At 39.4% G+C, this 23279-nt stretch overlaps 1 protein-coding gene across 1 annotated transcript in view; it reads right to left on the bottom strand.

Annotated features, from left to right (window-relative positions):
- Positions 1-21136, bottom strand: part of lcor (ligand dependent nuclear receptor corepressor) — a 90376-nt gene extending 69240 nt beyond the window's left edge. The window contains exon 1 of the mRNA XM_067585476.1: positions 20970-21136. Coding sequence (XP_067441577.1) covers positions 20970-21066 — 97 coding nt within the window. The 5' untranslated portion in view covers positions 21067-21136. The remainder of the gene's footprint in view (positions 1-20969) is intronic.
- Positions 21137-23279: the final 2143 nt, after the last annotated feature.

Here is a 23279-nt window from a genome sequence, read left to right as displayed (position 1 = left end):
CCTCTGATCCTTTTTACAGTGTTGAAAAAGGCAAAAACACTTGATCCACATGGCTCCCTATTTACACGCCAGTCGCGATATTAAACCCAAAGAAAAGTATATGGACATTATTGACCTGAGCACAAAGGTAGCTCCATAAAAAAAAAAAAAACATTTCCCAGTTTGGTATGGAAGAACTTTACTGGCCTACACAGATCCCTGACCTCAACCCGGGCTGTTAGAGTGTCTACATACTTTTGGCCATGTAGTGTAGTGGTAGTTTATATTTCCACCGTTGTAAATTTTCATTTGAAAGTTACTTTTAACAACGCTTTCTCTATTAATCACCACAAAAACACAACAATACTACAAGGTGATGCTATGTCCACAACCCAACAGTTAATATGTTCAGTGACACTTAATACTACAATACCCATAAGTCTCATCGGCCATTGCTCAGTTTTAGCAAACTGTTATTGCAAGTTGAAATATAACATCAGTGAGGCTGCAACTAACGATTATGTTAATTATCAATTAATCTGTCCATTATTTTTCTCAATTATTCGATTATAAGTTGCATCTTATTATCACTGTTTTGCAAAGCTCAAGATGCATCTTAAAATGTCTTGTTTTGTCTCAACCAACAGTCAACAACCCAAATATCTTCAGTTTACTATCACAGAGGATGAAAGAAACCAGAAAACATCCACATCTAAGAAGCTGGAACCAGAGAATTTTGACATCTTTTCTTTAAAAAATGACTCAAAACAAAAATAAATGATCAAAGGAGTTGGCAATTAATGATCTAATTGTTGCAGCTTTAACCAGAAGTGATCCAAACTCCAAAATAAAAAACTAAATTTATCCAACAAGTTCTACATTTCAGCCATTAGCTGCACAGCAACAGAACTTAAAGCTCACTGATTGGACGTTTTCTCACCACAATGCTCCTTGGGAGTCGTAGTTGATTTCTCTCCTCAGGTATGTATGAACACGGAGTCTCTTGTAACATTCAGGGGACCAGGATTCTTCTATGGAAGTTTCTGACTATTTGTACTCAAAAAGCTTCACACGCATCCAGTTTTTAGGCAAACTCTGACGGCCAGTAACCTCTCGCTGACTTTTACCACCAGCCAAATATAACCCCACCCACTTCACTACCCTATTTTTTCCCCCCACTTTTACTGCCATTTCTCTCTTAAGATGATATTTCAAAGGAATTTGTCCTTCTGGTTTTGACCCTTACATTCATTACTACGGGTTTCAGCTCTTCCAGCGTGCGACACAGTGCTCTCATTGTTGTGTCAAAACTGCAACACTGGCAGCTGAAATCTCCAAATTGCATGAGGCTGCCATGTTAATTAACCAGAGAGAAATGTGTTTCATGCAGCTTTTTGAGTAAGGCATGCAAAATAACTACAAATTAGAGCCGCATCAGGAAAAAAAAAAAAAAAATCTTTCATTTCACTCACACGGTCCAAACCTTAAACATCTTCTGAACCTTTTTTTAAGCGTTGAAAAAGCAATTACTTTGAAAACACTTGCTTTACATGGATCACAATTTATCTCCCAGTTAGAATATTGAACGCGGAGAAATTGCACTTTGATTTTTTTTTGGTCTCTATTGTGCAGCTTTACTCTCAACTAAATAATGAAATCACATGCTTGTACTGTGCGTTTGTGTGTGCGTGTGTGTGCACAGCAGCTGCACTCAAAAAGCTCTGTACATTTATAATACAGACATCTGAACATTTATCTGACCACAGCGGCGTGACATCTGTACACAAGTATGAGGAAGTAATGATATTAGTGAGAAAAAAATGTTTATCATAAAAATCAACACTGACAGATTTGAAGAACAGAGAGGAAATATGGAAGAAAAAAAAACCCCAACCTGCCTACGCCTCAATTAAGTCTGAGACGAAAATGTCTCAGTGTGTGCTTGTGTCTACAGACGCACGCTCGTTTGAGGGTGGGTGTTAGAAAATCTACCGGAATAAAAAGTTGCAGAATATAAGTGCCTCTTGGCAGAAATGAAATGAAACAATTCAAGAGATCCTTCAGCGAGCTGCAGACTCACGACGACTGATACGTTTCTATATCCCTCCGTAGGAAAAAAGTAGAGCCACAGTGAGAGACGCTCCTTCATCAGGTATCAAAATACAGAATCTGAGGAGGAAAAAAAATGTAGGTTGTGAGAAGATAAAGAAGAAAAAAAAAAGGAAAGGGAGATAAGGATGGAGATGAAAAGACGAGGAAGAGAAAAAAAAGTCATCGGGGGGGGATGAAGAGAAACAGGTGAAAAAGTATAGAAGAAGAAAGAAGAGCATAATGCAGAATCGAACTTCTTATGGCATAAGAGGACTGAAGAAAGACAGGAGGAAACAGAAGAGGAATATAGAGGATAAAAATATATAAGAAGAAGAAAAAAAAAGCAGACAAAAGAGAAGTGACCATGAGAAGCGAAAAAAAAAAGAAGCTAGAAGAAGAAGAGTGAGGATCAGCGCTAAATGAAAAGGATGAGTTGCTGGAAGAGAATAAAATAAAAAGAGAAGAAGAAATATGGATGAGACAGAAGAGAAATAGAGAGGATGCAGCGAGGAGGGAGGGGGGGGGGAGATAAAAATACAAGTGACAATTCTCCTGACGGTGATGAGGGTGATGGCGGCGGCGGAGCAGCGTTTGTTGCTTGACCTTCAGTTTTATTGGAGTGTGTGTGTATATGTGTGTGTGTGCGTGCAGTCTGGTGGGCTTGACACCTAACTGAGGGTGACACGGTCACACACGGTGGAGAGTTGAGAGCCCCCCAGCTCTAGCTAGTCCAGCCCGGCCCTCACACAGCACAGCTGGCCCTGTCACCTCCACTTATCCTGCACGGCTCCCAGTCTGCATGTACAGTAACTCTGTAAACTGCACAATCTGTGTGTGTGTGTGTGTGTGTGTGTGGCTCCAGTACAGAGTTGGGTAAAAGCCAGATGCAGAGACTCATTAACATAAAAGGTACAATAACAAAAGCACTAAATGACTGTAAATTAGCTGTGAGCGTTGCCAGGTTTGTTGTTCAATACTTTTCTACAATCAGGCGCCACAAAATCTGTTTAAACATCTGGTTGACATGGCAACTGTTAATCTTGCATGAAGCAACAGGGTTGCGGCTAGGATTGGAGTTCAATAGCATTTTATTTACTTTAATATTTTGTAATTAAAATGTTTAATTAGCTTTACCAATTTATACAGAAACATAACACAACACTTCATAAAACAGTGTGAATATTTACTTCTTGCTGTGTTTCTTTCTTTAAATACATCAAAAACTGAGACCGAACTTCCTAAAACTTCCTTTGTTAATTATTAGTCGTCGGCATTTGAGCTTCAAGGAAGTAACGTCTGTCATGTTTAACCAATCAGCTTCCACTGGTGCAGAACAAGCTCCAGTAAAACCTGCCAGTACAAGTCCAAATTCTTTTTTTGAAAAAATGTCTTGGGGGGAGATATGAATGTATATTTAGTATCTAATACACTGATAGAGTCCGAATATCTATTTATGTCTTGTTTTTGACAGTTTTAGGTTGCAAAACTTACAAATCTCAAATAAATACAAACAACTAAAATATGTTGTTGTATTAGATAGTATACATAATATACATGAAGTATATTATTATAAATAAGAATAGAACTACTGTAAATGAAATTAAGACTAAAACTTAATTTTGACATACAGAATCCATATTTACTATTTAGCTAAACAACAACCTGAAAGTTTTGCATGATGCTCTTTGCTAATAAAAAAGAGAGAGATCAGATCTATTTCCTCAAGCCTTAAACAATCATCTATGTAAAGAAAAATGAGTATTTTAAAAGTATTTTCAGTATTTAAGTATTGATCTTCTATTGAGGTAGCTAATACAGCTAATAAAAGCATGAACAGTCTTTCTATTTTGTTTTTTTTATTGTAGGCATTCATACTTAAAAAGGAGACATGTCACGTTCTGTAACTATGTTGTTAGAAGGGTCGCTGTGTCTCGACCATCTATGATCCGTCTCTTTCTGCCACAACAACAACAAACCATTAGCGACCAGTCAGCATCCTTTACCCGATCACAACACAAGCTAATAAAATTCAAAATTCAAACTAAATGTGTTTATCAATGTCCTTTTAAAAAGGTGCTAAATGAAGAATATTTGGAAGTTTGGACTACTTTATCCCCTTCCAGGTGTTTAGATCAAGAAGAAGTTGAAGTTGAAACTACGCAATAACGTGTTTATTACTAGCAAATGGTCAAACAGCACCATCTAGCTGTGATCTGTCATAAAGCAGTGATTCAGACTTTGGCCTCCACAGGTCAGAGTAAAGATGTTGCCAATATTCTTGACAGTGTTTACAGTAATTACACTAATCATGATTGTTTTAAAATTACACCACTGACTGATTCTGTGGCATGAAAACGCTACACGGAGCATCTTGCACGACACAGTTCACTATTGAGCCGACAGAGGAACATGCATCATACGACGCAATGAAACAGCGGCTTTGGATAAAGGTTGCACAAACCCACCACTGAAAACAGGCAGGGGACTGTTATGTGTGCTGTCGCCTCTCTGTTACCTGAAGGTGAAGAATCTTGAGAACACAAAAGAACCGTGTCGTAGGAAATTCAGGCTTCTCGTCAGCCGAACGTTCTCTACGTCTTTACCGAGCTCTAAACAAAAGAACGGGGATACAACAAGTGCATCGCAAACTCCAAGAAACAGACCGTGCACATCTATGCATGTGAGCAACTGAGAGTCTGAGTGAATGACGGACTGCAGGATAGTGGATTAAGAAGCAGAAACGGCTGGTTAGGTGGGAGTTAAGGTAGACTGTAGGCGGAACTGAAGAAATGGCTCAAGAGAAGTCCTGGAGAGAAAATCTGCATTGCTGCTCATCACATCTACGACTCACTGAATCTAATATAATGTAGAAACCAAAGCTTTAAACTCTACTTTATCATATTGTGGAGACAATGGCTGACCAGATAGGATAATAACTGGTCCAGTTACTGACAGTAAGGCTGCAACTACCAATTATTTTCACATCGATTGACTGAAAATCTTAAAATGTCAGAAAATAATAAGAAATTGCCATCAAAACGTCCTAACTCCCAATGTGATGTACTCACTGTTTGTTCTGAACAACCAAAAACCCAAAAATATTCAGTTTACCATCACAGAAGATGAAGAAAAACAGCAGATTAACAACTGAGAAGCTGAAACCTGTGCTTTTATTTGGTATTTTTGCTCAAAGTAATGACATAAATGAGTGAATATCATTCAGCTGTGACTGACAGTATAAGGATTTTTTTTTAAAAAAGGGGTGGAATGTCTTGCCCCCTTATCTGATTATTGACTGCATTTTCCTCCTTTTCACAAGTGGTAATTGAACTTTAAAATAATGGACTTGCATTGTGAGTCATTTCTCCACTTACAACAAACAATCACCTCCAGCTGCGGTCGGTCGGTCGGTCCGATCAGATCGCCTTCCAATCACAATGCGGTTTTTACCACCTGCGTTAACATGTGTTTTTCCTTTAAACGCCAAGAGTAAATTATGTTTTAACTTCCATCTTGCTGCTGGAACCTGCTGGCAGGCTTCCATTTCCTCCACCTCTGCATGACTAAAACATCCCATACTCCTCCATTTTAGTGTTTTTTATATATATATATATATATATATATATATATATATATATATATATATATATATATATATATATATATATATTGTTGGGTTTCTTATTATTTACAGTGCGTTGTTGTTCATCTACTGCTTGCTGTGTGGTGTAATTTCTCCTCCTATTTTTACCCAAATCACACAAGAAAGAATCAACCTCTCATTGGCTCCTATGACTCACCTACAGTGGCCCACAGGGGACAACTGTATTCATATGTGTCGACAATTAAAATATGAGCAAGGTGAAAAGCAAAAATGATTCTTTAAAGTATCAGGGTATTTTTTTTGTTGCTATATTTCTAATTACTTTGTTGTTTTATGAATTTTAAAAAGCACCTTTGCCCCTGAGCTGCCATTAATGTCTGACCCCGGTTAACAGACTGTCAGCTTTAGATTCAAATGCTCCCTTCATGTGACACTTCACCTCTAAATAGCAGATTTTAGCCTCATGTGTGCCCTGTTTCATTATGATAAACAAAAGTGTAAAGCCTCGCTAACAGCCTGCTTTCATTTTCATTACACTCCACTGCAGAAAGTGTTGGACAGAACAAAATTGTCTCAGGAGCAAGAACATGATTGGCAAATCTAACAGCGCTCAGTCCGTCAAACTGTGAAAAACCTTTTTTTTTGTAAAGATGACATTTTGACTTAATCTTAGTGCGACAGTAAAGGTTACTACAGTAGTTCCCAAAGCACAAGCTTATAAGACCTTTTTTTTTTGTCTTGTTACACCTCCTGACTAAAAAAGAAAAACTCACAAGCCACAAAGTGTGTTGTTGTTACTATGACAACCGGCAATTGTGAGCTCTAATTAGCCGGGGTGTTGCTGCATATTAAACATTTTTAATTCATTGATTTGTTGCTTCTTCCTCTGTTTTAATCTATTTTAGAACATAACATTAAACATAATTAACTGTAAATGTCACCTCAATTTAACAAGGTGAAATTATATTAAAAAATGCATCTTAAATGCAGAATAACATGAAAATTTTTTTTTGCAACAACCTTGGCCCATCCTCAAGGCACCCGAGACTGTTCAATATGAAAAAGGTTGTTTTTATGACAAACATGAATGTATTTGATACTTTTCATGAGTTTGTACTTATTAGATTTTAATTTTCATTGCGTACAAGTGGAAGCTTAGACCTGAAGACACCAAAAACATCAGGATTCATCCTCTGGGGATCACGAATCCACAGAAAAATTTAAAGGGAAATCCGTCTGATGGATGACAAACATTCTTGGAATCTCAAAAAGTATTGATCCTGATGTTGGAGCTACAGGAAAGGTTAGGAAGTTATTAAGAAGCATCTTTTCACAACCATGAACATCTAGAACACATTTCATGGCAATCTGGTGAGATATTTTGTTCTGGACAACCATCTTTGACAGACCAAACGACCACCTGACAGCACTCATCTCAGACCTCACTCAGCTCTTTCCTGATGACATCAAACGTCACCGTGTACAAGTGGAAGCTTGGACCTTATAGTAGCACTACAGAAGACACCAAAAACATCAGGATTCATCCTCTGGGGATCACGAATCCATAGAAAAATTTAAAGGGAAATCCGTCTGATAGATCACAAACATTCTCAGAATCTCATAAAGTATTGATCCTGATGTTGGCGCAATCTGGCGAACAGCTGTCGAGATATTTTGTTCTTGACAACCATCTTCGACAGACCGCACGACCACCTGACAGCGCTCATCTCAGGCTTCACTCAGCTCTTTCCTGATGACATCAAAAGTCCAAACACAAGCCGGCCGGTACGAGAAGCTTCTGCCCTGACTGTTGTTTTGTACGGAAGGATGACAAGGAAGTCAGTCTTCCTCGAGCGGTGCTTCAGAAATCAGCACATGTGGGGGGGGGAGATCCTCTGTTCTGCTCTTCACACAATGACCGCTGTGTGTTTTTAACGACGCTGACATCACCGTGAGACTCCCTCTGCGGTTGCCGGGTTGTTGAATGCGGTCGGCTGTCAAAACCGGCTTATTCTGACACGGCAAAGGTCGGAGGTTTGCTTCTCACACAACGTCTAGGTTAAGATTTATTTGCAAAGATAATGCAGCACAGAGAGAAAAGACTAAAGACTGTGAACTATGCAGACAGAAAAAGGGGAAAAATGCAAAATGAACAGACGCTGGAATGAAGCTGAAAGTGAGAGAGCGGCACTAAGTGGGGAGGTTGGTGCTTTCTCTCTTTCTCTCTTTCTACTCCTCTTTCTCTTCTGCTTTACTCTCTCTGTGTGTTCGTCTTGACAGGCTGTCAGGAAGAGGAAGAGAAAAACACGGCGGAACGACAGGTTTGTTGTGATAAAAGCTAAGCGAAGCAGATGAAGTGAGCATACAGGTTCAGATCCTGCCTTCCTCTTCCAGTCCTGTCACACTTGTTTTGATTTTTAACCGAACACTTTGAGGCATTTAGCTCTTACCCTGCGGAGAGTTGGCACACGGACAATGAACAGGAGGCACTTCAGTCTCGAGCGCACCTTCATAGGCGGGAACTGAGATCCGACAAGTGACCTCTGTGTTTCGGGGTGATGGCTGCGTCCCCAGGTCAACTTGTTTCAGCGTCGCTCTTTCTTTCTGTTCTCTAGGTTTGCTTCGATGAATCACAAACACCTGAATATATCTGTAACTGGTTAAAGCAAGTTTCTTTTGTTGACATTTAAAAGGATATTATCGCCTGTAAACACTGATTTATTCCCCCTGCTGTTTTTGTTTACATGAGGACGAAAATAGCTGAAGATATTCTTCTAACTGTAAAATTTACTCTGCGAGGGGTGAATTCATGGGCAGATTATGAGGACATGACGAACATGAGGTTTCTTAAAGTTATAGGTGCAACCATTAGTTGACAGGAAATTCACCTGCAACTATTTTGATAATTGAATAATCCATTTAAGTCATTTTTTTGAGCAAAAACGCTGCTGGCTGCAGCTTCTTGAACGTGATACATGATGTTAAACTGAATATCTTTAGATTTTGAACTGTTAAAGACGGCACCATAAAGTCTCGTTTTCACGTTTTATAGACAAAAACATAATCTGAAGATTAATCGATAATGAAAATTGTGCAAGAATGACGTCATCTAAGGCAGTCAGGTTGTCATTGTTTAGTTGTACCGGGTTGAAAATGTCACAAATTTCTATGAAATTTGGTGGAATGTTTAGACGTTAATCAATCAATAAGTGATCCACAAATTTCTAGAGGATTTCTCAGTATTGGGCGGACTGAGCATTTTCCCTTTTTTACACTTATTGCTGGCTGCAGCTTCTTGAATGTGAGAGTTTGAAGCTTTTCTGTGTGATACATGTTGTTAAACTGAATATCTGTAGAGTTTGAACTGTTACACTGAACTGATAAAACAAGACATTTGAAGACGGCACCATAAGGTCTAAGAATTTGTCACATTTTTTGTATTTTCTCGTTTTATACACAAAAACATAATCTGAAGATTAATCGATGATGAAAACAGCGGTTAGTTGCAGCCTGAACTGTATCAACTGTGCAAGAATGACATCATCTAAGGCAGTCAGGTTGTCATTGTTTGTTCGGGTATCTCTAAGTTAGTTGTACCGGTTGAAAATGTCACAAATGTCAATAAACGATCCACAAATTTATAGAGGATTTCTCAGTATCGGGCGTACTGAGCATTTACCCTTTTTTTACACTTATTGAAGAATATCAGCACTGAATGTCTGCTGAGATTTCTCATCTTATTCATTTGATCTAAATAGAAAATTTGCCAGTTTTAGATTAGAAAGAGGCTATATCCATCAAAGGAGGGTATCTATAAGCTTTAGCATCTGTGTGTTGGGTATTGTACTGGAGCTCTGGTGTCACATAGTATTGAAAAATTTCCAAGCAATACTCAGCTCAGCAAGATCTGATGTTTTCCACTATAAATCCGTATTTTGAATTAAAGGAGATTAATTAACTTCCATAAAGGTTTTTTCTCTGATTCATCTATGAATGAATGTCTTATCTATTGAAAATAACGATGGTGCTTTAATAGTTTATTGTATTTATGAACCACGGTTTACTGTCTGTGAGGAAGCAGTGGAGGGTTTACCTGTGCAAGTCTCCTGTCCAAGGCCAAATCATAATGAAGTGCCAGTCGCTCTTTGAATTGGGAATAATTGCTCATTGTTTCCATGTCATTTGTTGTGCAAACCTCATCCGTCATGTGCCCTCCCAGGGTTTGTTTTATGAAAGCAACATACCTCACTAAATACCCCCTCCTCTCCCGTCGTCTCTCTCTATTATTTCAACTCCTCTCTCTTTGAGGAACTTCATTTCCCAGGGTGCAGCTGTAAGCAGCAGCAGCGGCGGCGGCGGCGGCCTGGCTCGCTGCCATGCCCAGTGGGTACAGTCTTGAAACAAACATGCTCACATTGAACCCCAATGACACACACACACACACACACACACACACACACACACACACACACACACACACACACACACACTTTCACCTCAAACCGCTGATCAACAACCAGAACTAATGATACACAGTAATCACACACTGTAAAGTCACTTTAGCTCTCAGTTATATTGCAGCTTTGCTAAAATTATCACATTTTCTACAGTGTTTTTAATTAAAGGTGCAGTGTGTATAATTTAATGGTGGAATGGACTTGGCAGAAATGGAATATAATATTCATTAGTGTGTTTTAATTAGTGTATAATCACCTGAGAATGAGAATCGTTGTGTTTTTGTTGCCTAAGAATGAGCCCTTTATATATCCTCCATGGAGCCCGCCATGTTTCTACAGTAGCCCAGAACAGACAAACTTAACACTAGAGGCTCTAGAGACGGCTTTTCACATTTGTCGTAAGTTTCACGGCCACCATAGTTTCTCTTACACACTTGGAAGGTGGAGGAGAGGTATTCAAACTCACAGCTACTAAATCCTACACACTGCTCCTTTAAATTATTATTCCGTTTTCTTAAATTTACATATTTCAAATATTTAGATCAGATACATGAGATCATATTGTTATCAGGTGTTGAAGATGTAATAGTAGTATGTCTCTAAAGACTCATTCAGAACATCAAAAGGTTCGCAGGCTGTCAGGAAAATATCTTTTCTCCCTTTTCTGACTAAACGTTACCAGCTCGACTTCATTTATCATGCTCGGTGAAAACATTGGCTTTGTTACACTGGAACTAAGAGAAAGTACACAGTGGTACACAGTATAACAGCTGATTACAGTATTTGGCGGTGTGAGGGTACAATAATTCCAGCTCACATTGGTCTGATTTAATACTTAACAAACACACACACACACACACTGCAGTTTGCTTTATTTAATTTCAGATTTGTTAGTGCAGGTTCTACAAAAAAGGATGAAATAAATGTGTAATATTAATGTTAATTCTTCATTTTAAATATAGATAAATTACAATGCAATACAAATGACCATCATGTGGATCTGTGGTCAGTTTGTTGCAAATTAAGATCGTTCTGTACAAAAGAAAACATTTTCTTTACATGTTTATATCCAGTCAAACTGTCGTCTTTATGTCTGTAACACATCACTTCCTGCTGCGTCGAAGGAATCATGCACAGATCTAATTTTCCATCAGTTAGTGTTGTCGATCACATTCTTTGAGACGACAACACTGAATTTATGTATTTGTCAGGAAAATATGCATATATATCCTTTAATGATTGAGAGTAGACGTGTGCCCGCGGACTGTCCCTTTAACTCTGAACCGTAACACTGCTTAACCACTTGGATGCAAACCAGTGGTAACTGATTTTTTAGTATTTTTGTTTGATCAAGAGGCAAAAAATCACAACTGAATTAAATTTAGACTCAAACAGGCAACAAATCTTGAAGTTCTGATTAAATGTTTGCTCTTTTTATTTGATAAATGACCTGAAAATGAATATTAACTATTTTCAATTTATTAATATCAACTGACTTATTGATCATTTGACTCATTTTTTCAGTATTTTGTGTGCATGTTTGATTTCTTTTCAAAAAACAGTGAGAAGCTGTGAAGGTGTGAAGGACACAAACACACACATAGTTCTATACTTGAGTGTCCTTATTGACATACTACTGCATTCCACAACCTGAACCATCACAACTAAAGTGCCCAAACCCGAACTTTTCCTTAACCTTAACCCTAAAAACATCCATCTGAAGAAAGCACAAGATGTCCTCCTCATTCACACAGGTCTAAAACTCAAACTAGTCTTAGAAAACAAAAATAAAAGTACATCACACACACAGAGAGGCTCCTCTGTGCCATTGATCAAATACTCTGAAAAGCAAATTGCTCAAATATGACCTTCAACACAAAAGCAGCCATTATTGAAGAACTAGGAGGAATTCACTAAAGGCGGGTCCAAGTAAACATTCCTGCTGCTCTAAAGCAGGGCCTTGACACCTCCGAGTGTGTGTGTGTGTGTGTCTGAGTGTGTGTGTCTGAGTGTGTGTGTGTGTGTGTGTGTACTCCAAACACAAGCTCCAAACCCTGCATGAGCCCACATGGCGTCAGTGTCCAAAGAACTGTACCAAAGAGGTCACGCAGCTCACATAACAAAAGGAATTCACACACAAACACACACATACAACAATGGGACACTTAAATAAATTTTTGGTTGGAGTCAAGGACGCTGTGTACAGAGTTTAGTTTAAAGGTGCAGTGTGTAGAATTTAGCGGCACCTAGACTTGGCAGAAATTACATTACATTTCATTTAGCAGACGCTTTTATCCAAAGCCACGTACATATGAGACTGACAACAGAAGCAGGGATCTAGTCAGGAGACAACAACACCAGTAAGTGCTATAAAGCTTAAGTTTGGGCCCGACAGGACGTAGATGCCAACAGGCGGTGCAACAAGGTGATTAGAGTGCATAGAAGTATGTTTTTTTGTTTTTTTGGGGGGTTTTTTGGGTTTGTTTTTCTCCCTATAGTTCATCAAGTGCAGAGGTGTTCGCGAAAGAGCTTGGTCTTAAGTCTTTTCTTAAAGATTGAGAGGGACTCTGCAGATCGAACAGAGTTTGGTAACTCGTTCCACCACCTGGGAACTACAGCAGAGAAGAAGAGTCTAGCTGGTGACTTAGGGCCCTGTTGTGGTACCAGGTGCCTTTCGTTGGCAGAGCGTAGTGGGCGGGAGGGAGCGTAGACCTGAATGAGGGAGTTCAGGTAGGCAGGAGCCGTTTTAGCTGCTATTTTGTAAGCAAGTGTCAGGGTTTTGAATTTGATGCAGGCAGCAACTAGAAGCCAGTGGAGGGATATCAACAGCGGGGTGACATGTGCTGTTTTGGGCTGATTGAAGTTCTGGATCATCTGCAGAGGTTTAAGTGTACATGTAGGGCGAATCGACACGATCGAGCGACTGAGGCCACGTGAACCTTAAAGGTTAGTTGGTCATCGATCATGACAACCAAATTTCGGGCAGACTTTGTCACGCAGAAATGGAAGATAATATTCATGAGTATGTTTTAATTAGTGTATAATCACCTGAAAATAAAAAAAAATTGTGTTTTCGTTGCCTTAGAATGAGCCCTTTATATCTACAGTACATAGGGAGCGGGTCCGTGTTTCTACAGTAGGCAAGAACGGAGGGCCTTTTGTGTTTTTCGTGAGTTTCGCAGCCTTGAAATGGGGGAGATGCTACTAAATCCTACTCACTGGTCCTCTAAGGAGAGCGAGGGCTTTGGTTGCTGTTGGGACCCGAAGGAAAGGAAAGAACGACAGAGAGTAAAAGAAATTCAAGATTTTTGATTTACAAACTACAAACATTCATCAGGATACAGGATTTCCAAACATATGATTAAAATTTCCAAACGTATCTGCTAAAATACTGTTTGTCTTTAATTCTGTACATCAATGTAAAGAGATAATAAACAGTAAGAAAATATGGACAAAAATCTGAGAAAATTGTTTTTTTAAAGACTTAAAATCTTCAAACAAAACGGCACTAAAAGTCAAACAGTAACAGAACAGAGTGAAGAAAGAAGTAAAATCAGTTTAATTTGGCCCATAAAGATGTTTTTGGGAACAACGACAGAAACATAAAAGAAGACGTGCCGCCATGTCTTGGAGCAGTTGGAGGTTATCAGCAGGTTAATCACTGACACTGCTCCATCGGCAGAAGTCAAATAAAAACCTATAAATATCAGTAAACTGATAATGAGTCCAACTATAACATATCATAGTTTTATTCTTTTATTAGGTGAATATTGGCCCCTGAGCAATTCATTTTTATCTTCAGTTAGGATTTACTGTACAATAAATTCAGTAAAATATTTTTCTCCCCTTTCTAAATAAACCCCCCCCACACACACACACACACACAAGACTGGATCACTTTTACATCATACAGGTGTGTAAATGACTCAGACACAAAAACAGTTTGGGTTTCTTAACCCTTATAAAGCCCGCAGGACAAAAGTTTTCCATAATGTGCAAACAAACTAAACGCATATTAAACTACTTTGGATAATCTTTCCATTTTCTTAATCAATCCATTGATTGTTTTGTCTATAAATGTCAGAAAAAAGTAAAAAAACAAGTTCCAAAAGCCCAAAGTGACGACTTAAAACTGCTTGTTTTGTCCGACCAAAAGTCAGTGACACAAAAATATCATGACAGACTAACAAAACAAGCAAAAAACGACATTTAAGAAGCTGCCACTGATTGTTTTTTGAGCATTTTCGCTTAGAACATGACTCTTGTTCTCTAAATGAAACCAACTGACGTCAAATAAGCAGAAAAGGCTTTAGTTCATTTCAGGTTCAGGAGGAATAACCGCAGTTAATCTGATAATCAGACTAATTTTGTCCAAATCAACTCTGCTAACTGACTGTAACAACAAGCATTACAGCCTATGAGGTTTTCAAGACACTCTTGACGACACTCCAACCCTCACAAACAATAATTAACAGCTTCCCGTTAGTTTAGTCAGAATTACCAGAAAGCTCCCAGTGAATGAAAGATGTTAAAAAAAACACTGACTATAAAAATCAAAGAAGTAGGTTTATGTGAAAGATTTTTTAAAAAAAATAACAACAACCATAAAGGAAATAAGCTTACTTCCTCCTCTCCTGAGACTCAAAAAACAGTTTGTTCTTTTAAATCTGTCACACTCACGCTCCAATCACAGTCTGAATAAAAAGGATTATTTTCTGAAATATTTGACTACTTTCTTAACAGCCGACAAAACCGAGATGAAATAGTCGCTCGTCAGGAACAAATTCAGGCTGGATGATAAAAGGAGCACAAGTAGTATAACCAGAACCATGATGATGGCTTCAATCCTTTTCAAGTTTAGATAAATGTGTTTTAGTGTGTTTGAACGTTGAGGCAGGACGTCGCTGGGAAAGAGCAGAGCGCTCAGTGGACGTTTTCTGGATAAATAAAGGTTCACACACACACACATACATACACACATACACACACACACCTTCTGTCAACATTCGCTCAGTGCCAGTGGTGTATTTTGCTTTTCCACAGATTGCAGTCAAACCCCCCCAACCCCAAAGAGAGCAGCCCTCCTCCCACGGGGCTCCTGGTTGGCATGGACGAGCCCCCGAGATAGCAGCACGCACACACACACACACACACACATATTACTGTCGAGCAGAGGGTGTGTATGCATGCATATGTAATGAAGGAAGAGATTTACAGTGTTGGCACCCGGTCTGGTCAAATGGGTGGATTGCTGCCACTTTCAACACCAGCTCCGACGAATGTGCCATGTTTTGTTTTCCTTTTCAAAAAGCCCATGAAAAGAATTAACAAGATGAGAAAGTAGCAGGCAGATCTCTCGGGGCGTCCATCTGTCCATTACTGAAATAAAAGCCGTCCGCACAGAGAGGGAGGCGTGGTGGAGGGATAGAGGGATTTGGATGAGTTGCTAAGACGCAGATTTGACTTTGAGTACAGGAAGTAATCGAAGATAAATAGACAGATAGCCACTGTAGATAATCAGAAAGATCGTTATCAAAATAAAAATGCTATCGCACATGGAGCTTCTGTTTGTTCACCATGACTCAAAGTCTGGTCATTTAATGACACTCTATAAGCCAAAATGGATGATCTTGCACAATGTGGTTTAACTATGAGATACTGTATACAAGGAGGAGACATTTGCAGTCTTTATAGCCCCTGGGCAAAGCTGTCAAATCCTCCTGCAACTTCAGTATGAATCATCTCCAACTCGCTCACTAATCGGCTGTAAACAAAAGCAAATAAAAACCAAAACACACAAAGGACAAATGCAACTATTCATATGACATATCGTCAGGGACTCACAGTCATTCAACTAGAGGCAGAGCCACAGACATTCTGCCATGTAGATTTAAGACCTGTTCTGGAAAAAAATACCTTTCTGTACATGACAGCGGTAGAGTGGAACAGACTTCCAGTAGAGATAAAAGCAAGTCATAGATTTAAACGCGCAAGTGGGGAACGGTTATTTGACCAAAATGAAATTACGACTCAGGAATGTGTGTGGGTGTATTTATGTAGGTATGTGTGTAAGTGTATGTAGATATGTGCGCTCGGAGGACACTGTCATGTGAAAAACGTAATGAAGTGGCCTCACTCAAAGACGGGAGTGGCCTCCTTTCATGGGTGTGCAGGGGTTCCTGGTGAGGTGGCTGCAGGGTGTATATATATATATATATATATATGGATGTAAATAGATGGGAATGTGTGTAGGTATGTATATAAAGATGCATGTATGTACAGTAAGGGTATGCATATATAGAGATAGATAGATATATTTATGTGTTTTTCTTTGTAACTTCATATATATAAGGAGGTATTGTTTTTTCTACAGGGTACCTTAGTCATGTGTGACTTGTCGTGCTATCTTTGTCTGCCTTGAAAGAGGACCCTGATAGAAATAAGTTGTCTTTCAACTTTATTGTGTTATCCTTGACATTCTAAATGAATATGTATTTGTCGCAGCGTGTGACATTTTTATATATCTATTTGTTTTGATACATCAGATAAATCAAATCAAATCAAAAAAGACAGTGAACCATGTGAACCTGTGTACTCTTTATTGATGAAAGCCAATGTTACACATAATTTCGGTTGCAAACCAGAGCCAATTACACTGTTATTTCTCTGCCTTTGTTGGCAGGTTGGATTTGTACAGACTTCTCTCAGAGGCAGCATGATCTCAAGAGTTACACTTGAGCTTAACCTCAGTTTAAGTAACATTACACAGGAATCTTACTTATTTAAAAAAAAAAAAAAGGCCAAGTTAGCTATTTGAACTTGAGCTCAGCAAGGCTCAAACTAGCTTAGCATGTGCTTATATAGTGGAGCTTACAACCTATAAAAGCACAAACAAGTATGACCTCTATCAACTTGTTGCCAAACAGTTAGCAGTAAGCCCCTTTTTTTTTTTTTTAGCCTTTTTGTATTTGATATTTGACAGCAGCTGGTTAGAAGATAACAGGAAACAGAGAAGGATGGATGACAAGCCACAAATGCCCCCAGTTTGACTCGATGTGAACAAAAGGTTAGATGATATTACAGCTATAAAATCTTCCGTCATTGTATATGTAATTCTATAACGTATCATCGATGCATATAGTCTTTTGGAATTCGGAGAAACCGTTTAAGTAAACAGATGGAAATGTTTGTTTTAGGCTAAACCAGAAAAATAACTACTAAACAATCACACTTCTTCACCACAAAAACTCTTGCACAATTCAAATTGTTGTAATTGTTTGGTCTATAAAATGTCAGAAAATGGTGAAAAATGCCCGTTAAGAGTCTTCAGATGTCTTGTTTTGTCTGATCAACAGTCCAAACCCCAAAGATATTCAGTTTACTATCATGTGTATGACAAAAAAGAACGAAATCTCCACATTTGAGAAGCTGAAACCAACTCACTTTTTGGCATTTTTGCTTAAAAAAAAAAGAAGTTGCCAATTAATTTTCTGTTCCAACTAATTGATTAACCAGCGAACGGTTGCAGCTCTAGAAACTACATAACCGCTGTATGTTGAGAACTTCAGTCACACTGTAGCTACTCAGACGTTTGACTCAACCGGTGGCATTTCTTTCTGTGTTTGGAGCAGCTCTGCCAGTGTGAAGTGTCGGGGAGGTAAAAAAAATGCAATCTGCCACTCAGGGACTCACATCTCTCTTTCACTCCCTCACAGTCTGTCTCTCGCCAGCACTGCCACAACCTTTCAGCAATCAAATTAGCTGCACTCTCTTACCCAGAATATGTGCCAACAGAATCAGCAGTTGGGCTATAATTGCTACCAACTAATAATATTAACCTTTCTACGGCATATAGGACCCCCTACTTCATTATCAGTACAACACAGGGGCAAGAAGATGAGGCTGAAGCTAAACTACAGTCCGTCCACCTTTGCTACTTGAACTTGATGAACCGAATGTCTCGAAAACAAGGATCATTAAATCTTTGATAACAAGGGCTTGTATGACTCATGATAGGATGTGCTTTGCCTTTCATGCCAGCCGTCATTTTTTTCCCCCCTTCAACTGTAAGTTTGGAAAAGATTTCAACAGTGGAAACAAAAAAAAAACAGAAAATGTATCTCCAACTATTCTGAGAATCAGTGAATCATTTTTCAAGCAAAAGCGCCAAACATTCCCTTAATTCTAACCCTTAATTGTAAGGATGTGCTGCTTTTGTTGTCTTTTGTGATAGCAAATGCAATATATTTGGGTTTTGGGCTGACATTTGAAGGCATTTTTCACAACTGTCTGACATTTTATTGACCAAACATTTAATCAAGGAAATAACAATTTGCTGCAGCCCCTAATAATACCTGCCATTTCAGAAAAAAATGACAAGAACTCACAAGGTGACTGAAATGTTATTCTGGTAACAAGAAGAACACACTGAACATTTCAAAAGGACTCGAAGCATTTTTTTTTTTTTTTTGGAAGTGAACTCTTCCGCTGTGTTAGAAGACAAACATGCCATATGATGTTCCGGGTTTCTCACAGTTTCAGAGCTGATTAGCCTTCAAACAAATAAACACGTCAGACTTCAATCTGACTGCTGATAACCGCTGCTGCGCTCGGCTCTAAAAACCCGTCACGCATACACAAACCAATAAACGTCAAACAACCAGAAAAGAAGAAACATGCCGAACTAACGCACAACCTATTACCATGCACACACACACACACACACACACACACACACACAGAGCAACCCATATAGAGTTAAAGCAAGCTGCGATATCCAACTGTGAGTTCATTATTGTGTTTTGTGTGATTGTATCCCCAGTGGCATCATTGTGATATTACCACTTCCATTCAAGGTGCACAATAGTAAGCTTACAGTATGTTTATCACACTTATGGCGTTTGTATTGACTTTGGTATCGTTCCAGTGTGTCTACAGGGACTCAAGAGAAATCTGAATAACATCCTGCCAGTGATTATTTCAGATTTACATACAGCTCTTTTGGCATTAAAAGCAACCGCAGCCCTTAAAATGTATTTACGGGAAGTGTTAGACTTTTTAACGAAGGGCCAAACACCATCCTCTAATGCTTTTAACTCTAGTGACCCACTAAATCATTAAAACAGAACTAATTAGACTATAAATGCAGCAAAAGCAGGACACAAATTAGGCAGCACTGGAGCTAAAACTCATTTTTATTGAGTCAAAACATCTTTTTATGTGATCATCTGGAAATATCTCACAACAAGTAAGCAAAGTGATGTAAGACAAAAACGAAGAAAGGGAGGAAGAGCCTTTTGTTGCCTTCTGTTTACATTGCTGATTGTGATTCCTTATGGCTTTATACTGGGGGTCAGAGATTACCAAACCTTTAATTTACCACTACATCCCCTCATTAGGGAGGTTTTCTTACTAAAAAGCCCCGCTAGCCTACTCGGAATCAGGCCATGTGAGTTATTATAAAGCGGTCGGATGGGTAAGTAGGTGACAGGTCAACGCGCAACATCTGGACACAGAAATGGATCCAAAAACAAGTGGAGCCGCAACACCCCGAGTCTAGTAGTGCTGCTGCTGCTGCTGCTGCTGCTGCGGTGCTTATACCGCCGATAAAAGCCAGATTAGGAGCCGGGCAGAGAGCCGAGGAAACCCGGAGAGGTTAGGAGATCAGAGGCGAAGAGTGGATGATAATCTTGACATAACATCAGGATAGGTCGATGTAACCGGATTAAACTGAGCTAATGAAATACACCAGAAATGGAGGGTTGGGGTGGTGGGGGGAGGAGGAGGAGGAGGAGGAGGTGGGGCAGTGGGTGGGAGATATGTATGGATGAGAAAATCCAAAATAAAAACGGCAAAAAAAAAAAAGGCTGGAGAGGTTAAGAACTGAATGTAGGCTAAATTCTTCAACAACGCAAAGACTGACACATGTCAAGGCCACAGCTGTGAGTGATTTGTCTCCTGCAGTGACGAGAGATGTTTGTCCTGTCATAAACATTTGAAAAATCAGAAATGTGTCTTAATGTAAAACTGCGCCGGACAGATGTCAACCGCAGAGTTTTTTCCCACCGCATCCAGGAGCGCCGTTTCAACAAGTACCGAGCCCGATCCGCCGGCGAGCACGGAGGCTTTTTTTTTTTCTTCCACTGTCGACCCCCCGCCCATACCTTCCCCCTAAAATACAAAAATTATTTCCACTGACATTTCCCCCAATGCAGCAATGCGCGCTCCCAAAAGCCGATTTCCAGGGCAGTGGAGGAGGAGAAGGAGGAGGAGGGGAGGGGGGCGTTATGTTTGGAGATTGAGAACGCGCACCGCCCTCCCCCCTCCACCAAAAACTGTACCCGGCGGCGCGCACGCGGGGACGGGACAACCTATAGCGGGGGAGCCGATTGGCTGAAGCGCAGCTCCATCTGCACACGTGACATACCCTGCTTACAATAAATAAACAGCTATAGAATAATGTATAAAAAATACTCCCACGGCTCCGGAACCGCCGATAATCTGGATTAAACATCAACACTCAACAGCCAAACAGGTTACAAACACACAGTGTGCAGGTGAAACACCTGACGACAAGCCCGACATGAGCCCAAAAACTTGGGAGCTGAATATTTTTGGATATGTCCGGTGGGAGGCGGGCAGCGCCAGGCAACAGCCGTGCGTAACAAAAAATGACAGCTTCATGGAGAGCTATAGGTTTTTTCCAGTGGACATTACAGCCCCGGCTCTCTGCTCTATACACTTCCAAAAAAACAAACGCAAACACCAAATCACCGGCACCCTCCGGCAGCCCGGACCCCGCCACACACACTCACACACACAATACCAAGCGAGCTTACCTACACAGTGAATGAGTTTGTGCCTCCAAGAGTCAAGTTCCTGCCGAAAGCCGCGCCTCTCTATCGTGCATTGCTGTCTTTTGCACAGACTCGCCATTTTCTATCGGCCCCTCCCGTGGGCGCGCACATACTGCTGGGTGCTTCCCTGCGCGCACGTCACCGGCGGTTTTTATTCTAGGGCTGGGTGGAGATATGAGGGGACGGGGCTGCAGCATCCCCCTTTCTATAGCGCTCATTTGTCCCACCCACCAAAAGGGCCCCCTCCTCCTCTTACCACCACCACCACCACCCCCTCCATCCCTCCCAGCATCTCTGCGCGAGGATGTGCTGTCATTGGTCGTTTAAAGGGATGTTTGTCTGTTTTAATGTTGTGTAGGGTATAGCACATGGCGCCTGTGCTCCAAATTTGCCATGGCTTAAAGCTATGTGTGTCAAAGGGCGCCGGGGATTTAAAATGCGCATAAAGACACTGCATTGTTTAAATTAACAGATGTGTTACAGTGTAGCTCCCAAAGCGGTAGTAAATAAACTGCAGTCTAGATTATGAAGGCTATATACAAAGAGGCATTGTTATCAAAAATTGCTGGGGTATTATTCCACGAAAATAAAAACTCCCTGATATGACTGTAAACAAAGTGGGACTGTCTGAAAAAATCCCCGCAGTATTCCTTTAAGGCTCACAGTGTGTCTACTAAGGAACAGTAAATTCAGCCGGTGACTAATATTCAAGGATTACAACTTATCTTTTAAGGGATTATGTTGCCTTTTGTTAATGATTAATCTTAATCAAATTTAAAAAATAATTGATTGTTCAGGTATTTTCACCCATGCATTGCTTCTTCAATTTTTTCCATGACCTTCATCCCTGTAGAGGATCTTCCATAGTACTGGTCAAGAGGTATTGTTTTTATTGTAATATGGTGCCTTCTTGACCAGGTCTCTCTAAAAAAAGATTTTAATGTCAATGAGACTTTTTACCTGGTTAAACCAACCTCAAGAAAGAAACTCTTATTGATATATTTGTATTTTTCCAGGCAACATTTCAATCACAACATATTTTCTGCAAGTTTAAATGGAGCCTTTCTTTCATGGAGATTTCTCCAAAAATCCAAAACTACTTACATGGACTCAACACAAGTAAGTATATCTCTCTAGTCTCTATTTTGCTCGTATACCAGGGATGTGCAGAGATCCCAGTATTTGTATTTGTTGAGGCAGCAAAATTATTTGTATTTGTATTTGAATAAAAGTGGAAAGAGGCTTAAAAATCCTGTTTTTGTTTTTACTACGCTTTTAATTTTAGAAAATTAAAGTGTTACAATAAGTGTTCATAAATAAACTACCTCATGAAGTAGGTCCCCACACCAGGTCTTGAACTGGAGTCTCCCAGATCATAGACGACTGCACTGATTACTGAGCTAAAACTTTACTTATTGCCTCATTGCAGACAGACTTCTAACTAACAAATATTTTTCGAAATATGAAACAAATATTCGTAAAAAAAAAACATTATTTGTGCTTTGCTGAATAATGTATTTGTATTTGGGCTCACCACTATTGTATACCATGTAAATTTTTTCCAGGAAAGGAAGTGACAATATCTGATATCTTGTATTTTATAAATATGGAGTGTTACTTCAGTAGTTTATTTTTTTAATAAAGGTGTATCATTGACACAAGAACATTGTATGTTTAATTTGCAAAGTTTATAATTTGACACACATGGATACGGTATCATGTTTGCTTTTACAGTACCTGTAGGCAAGTCTAAGTAGAGCTGCGATGATTAGCCAATTAATTGCTAATCATTAGTCAATCAACAGAAAATTAATTAATTGGTTTAAATCAACTTTCAAGCAAAAAATTGACAAACATTTGGTGCCTCCAGGTTGTCAGATGTGGAAAATTGGCTGCTTCTGGCTTCCATACATTTGAGTAAATTGAACATCTTTGGGTTTTGGACAAAAGATTACTTGATAATGAAAATAATTGTTAGTTGTGTGGCCCTACATTTAAAAAGTGCATGTAGAGTGGGAGCCTTTATAACACTTGAAATAAAATATGAATTAATTTACTGGTTTGGTGTGTTGACAAAATCTTAATTTCACGATTTACATATATCCTTTTATGAGACTTTATTGTTGTATAAGCTGCTTTTTAGCAGTTATAGATACATTATGATTAATCAGCTTAACTTGCACTAATGAAGTTCAACATTGGCTATGTCTAATTGATAATCAGATAGTTAATCCTAGTCCTGGTTTCTCCCCCCTGAGAAACTAAATCAGGGCGGCAGAGTTTTGTTTAAGT

Source organism: Thunnus thynnus, chromosome 3 (genome assembly GCF_963924715.1).
Source record: "Thunnus thynnus chromosome 3, fThuThy2.1, whole genome shotgun sequence".
NCBI classification, from domain to species: domain Eukaryota; kingdom Metazoa; phylum Chordata; class Actinopteri; order Scombriformes; family Scombridae; genus Thunnus; species Thunnus thynnus.
This window is presented reverse-complemented; position numbering and strand designations above follow the sequence as displayed.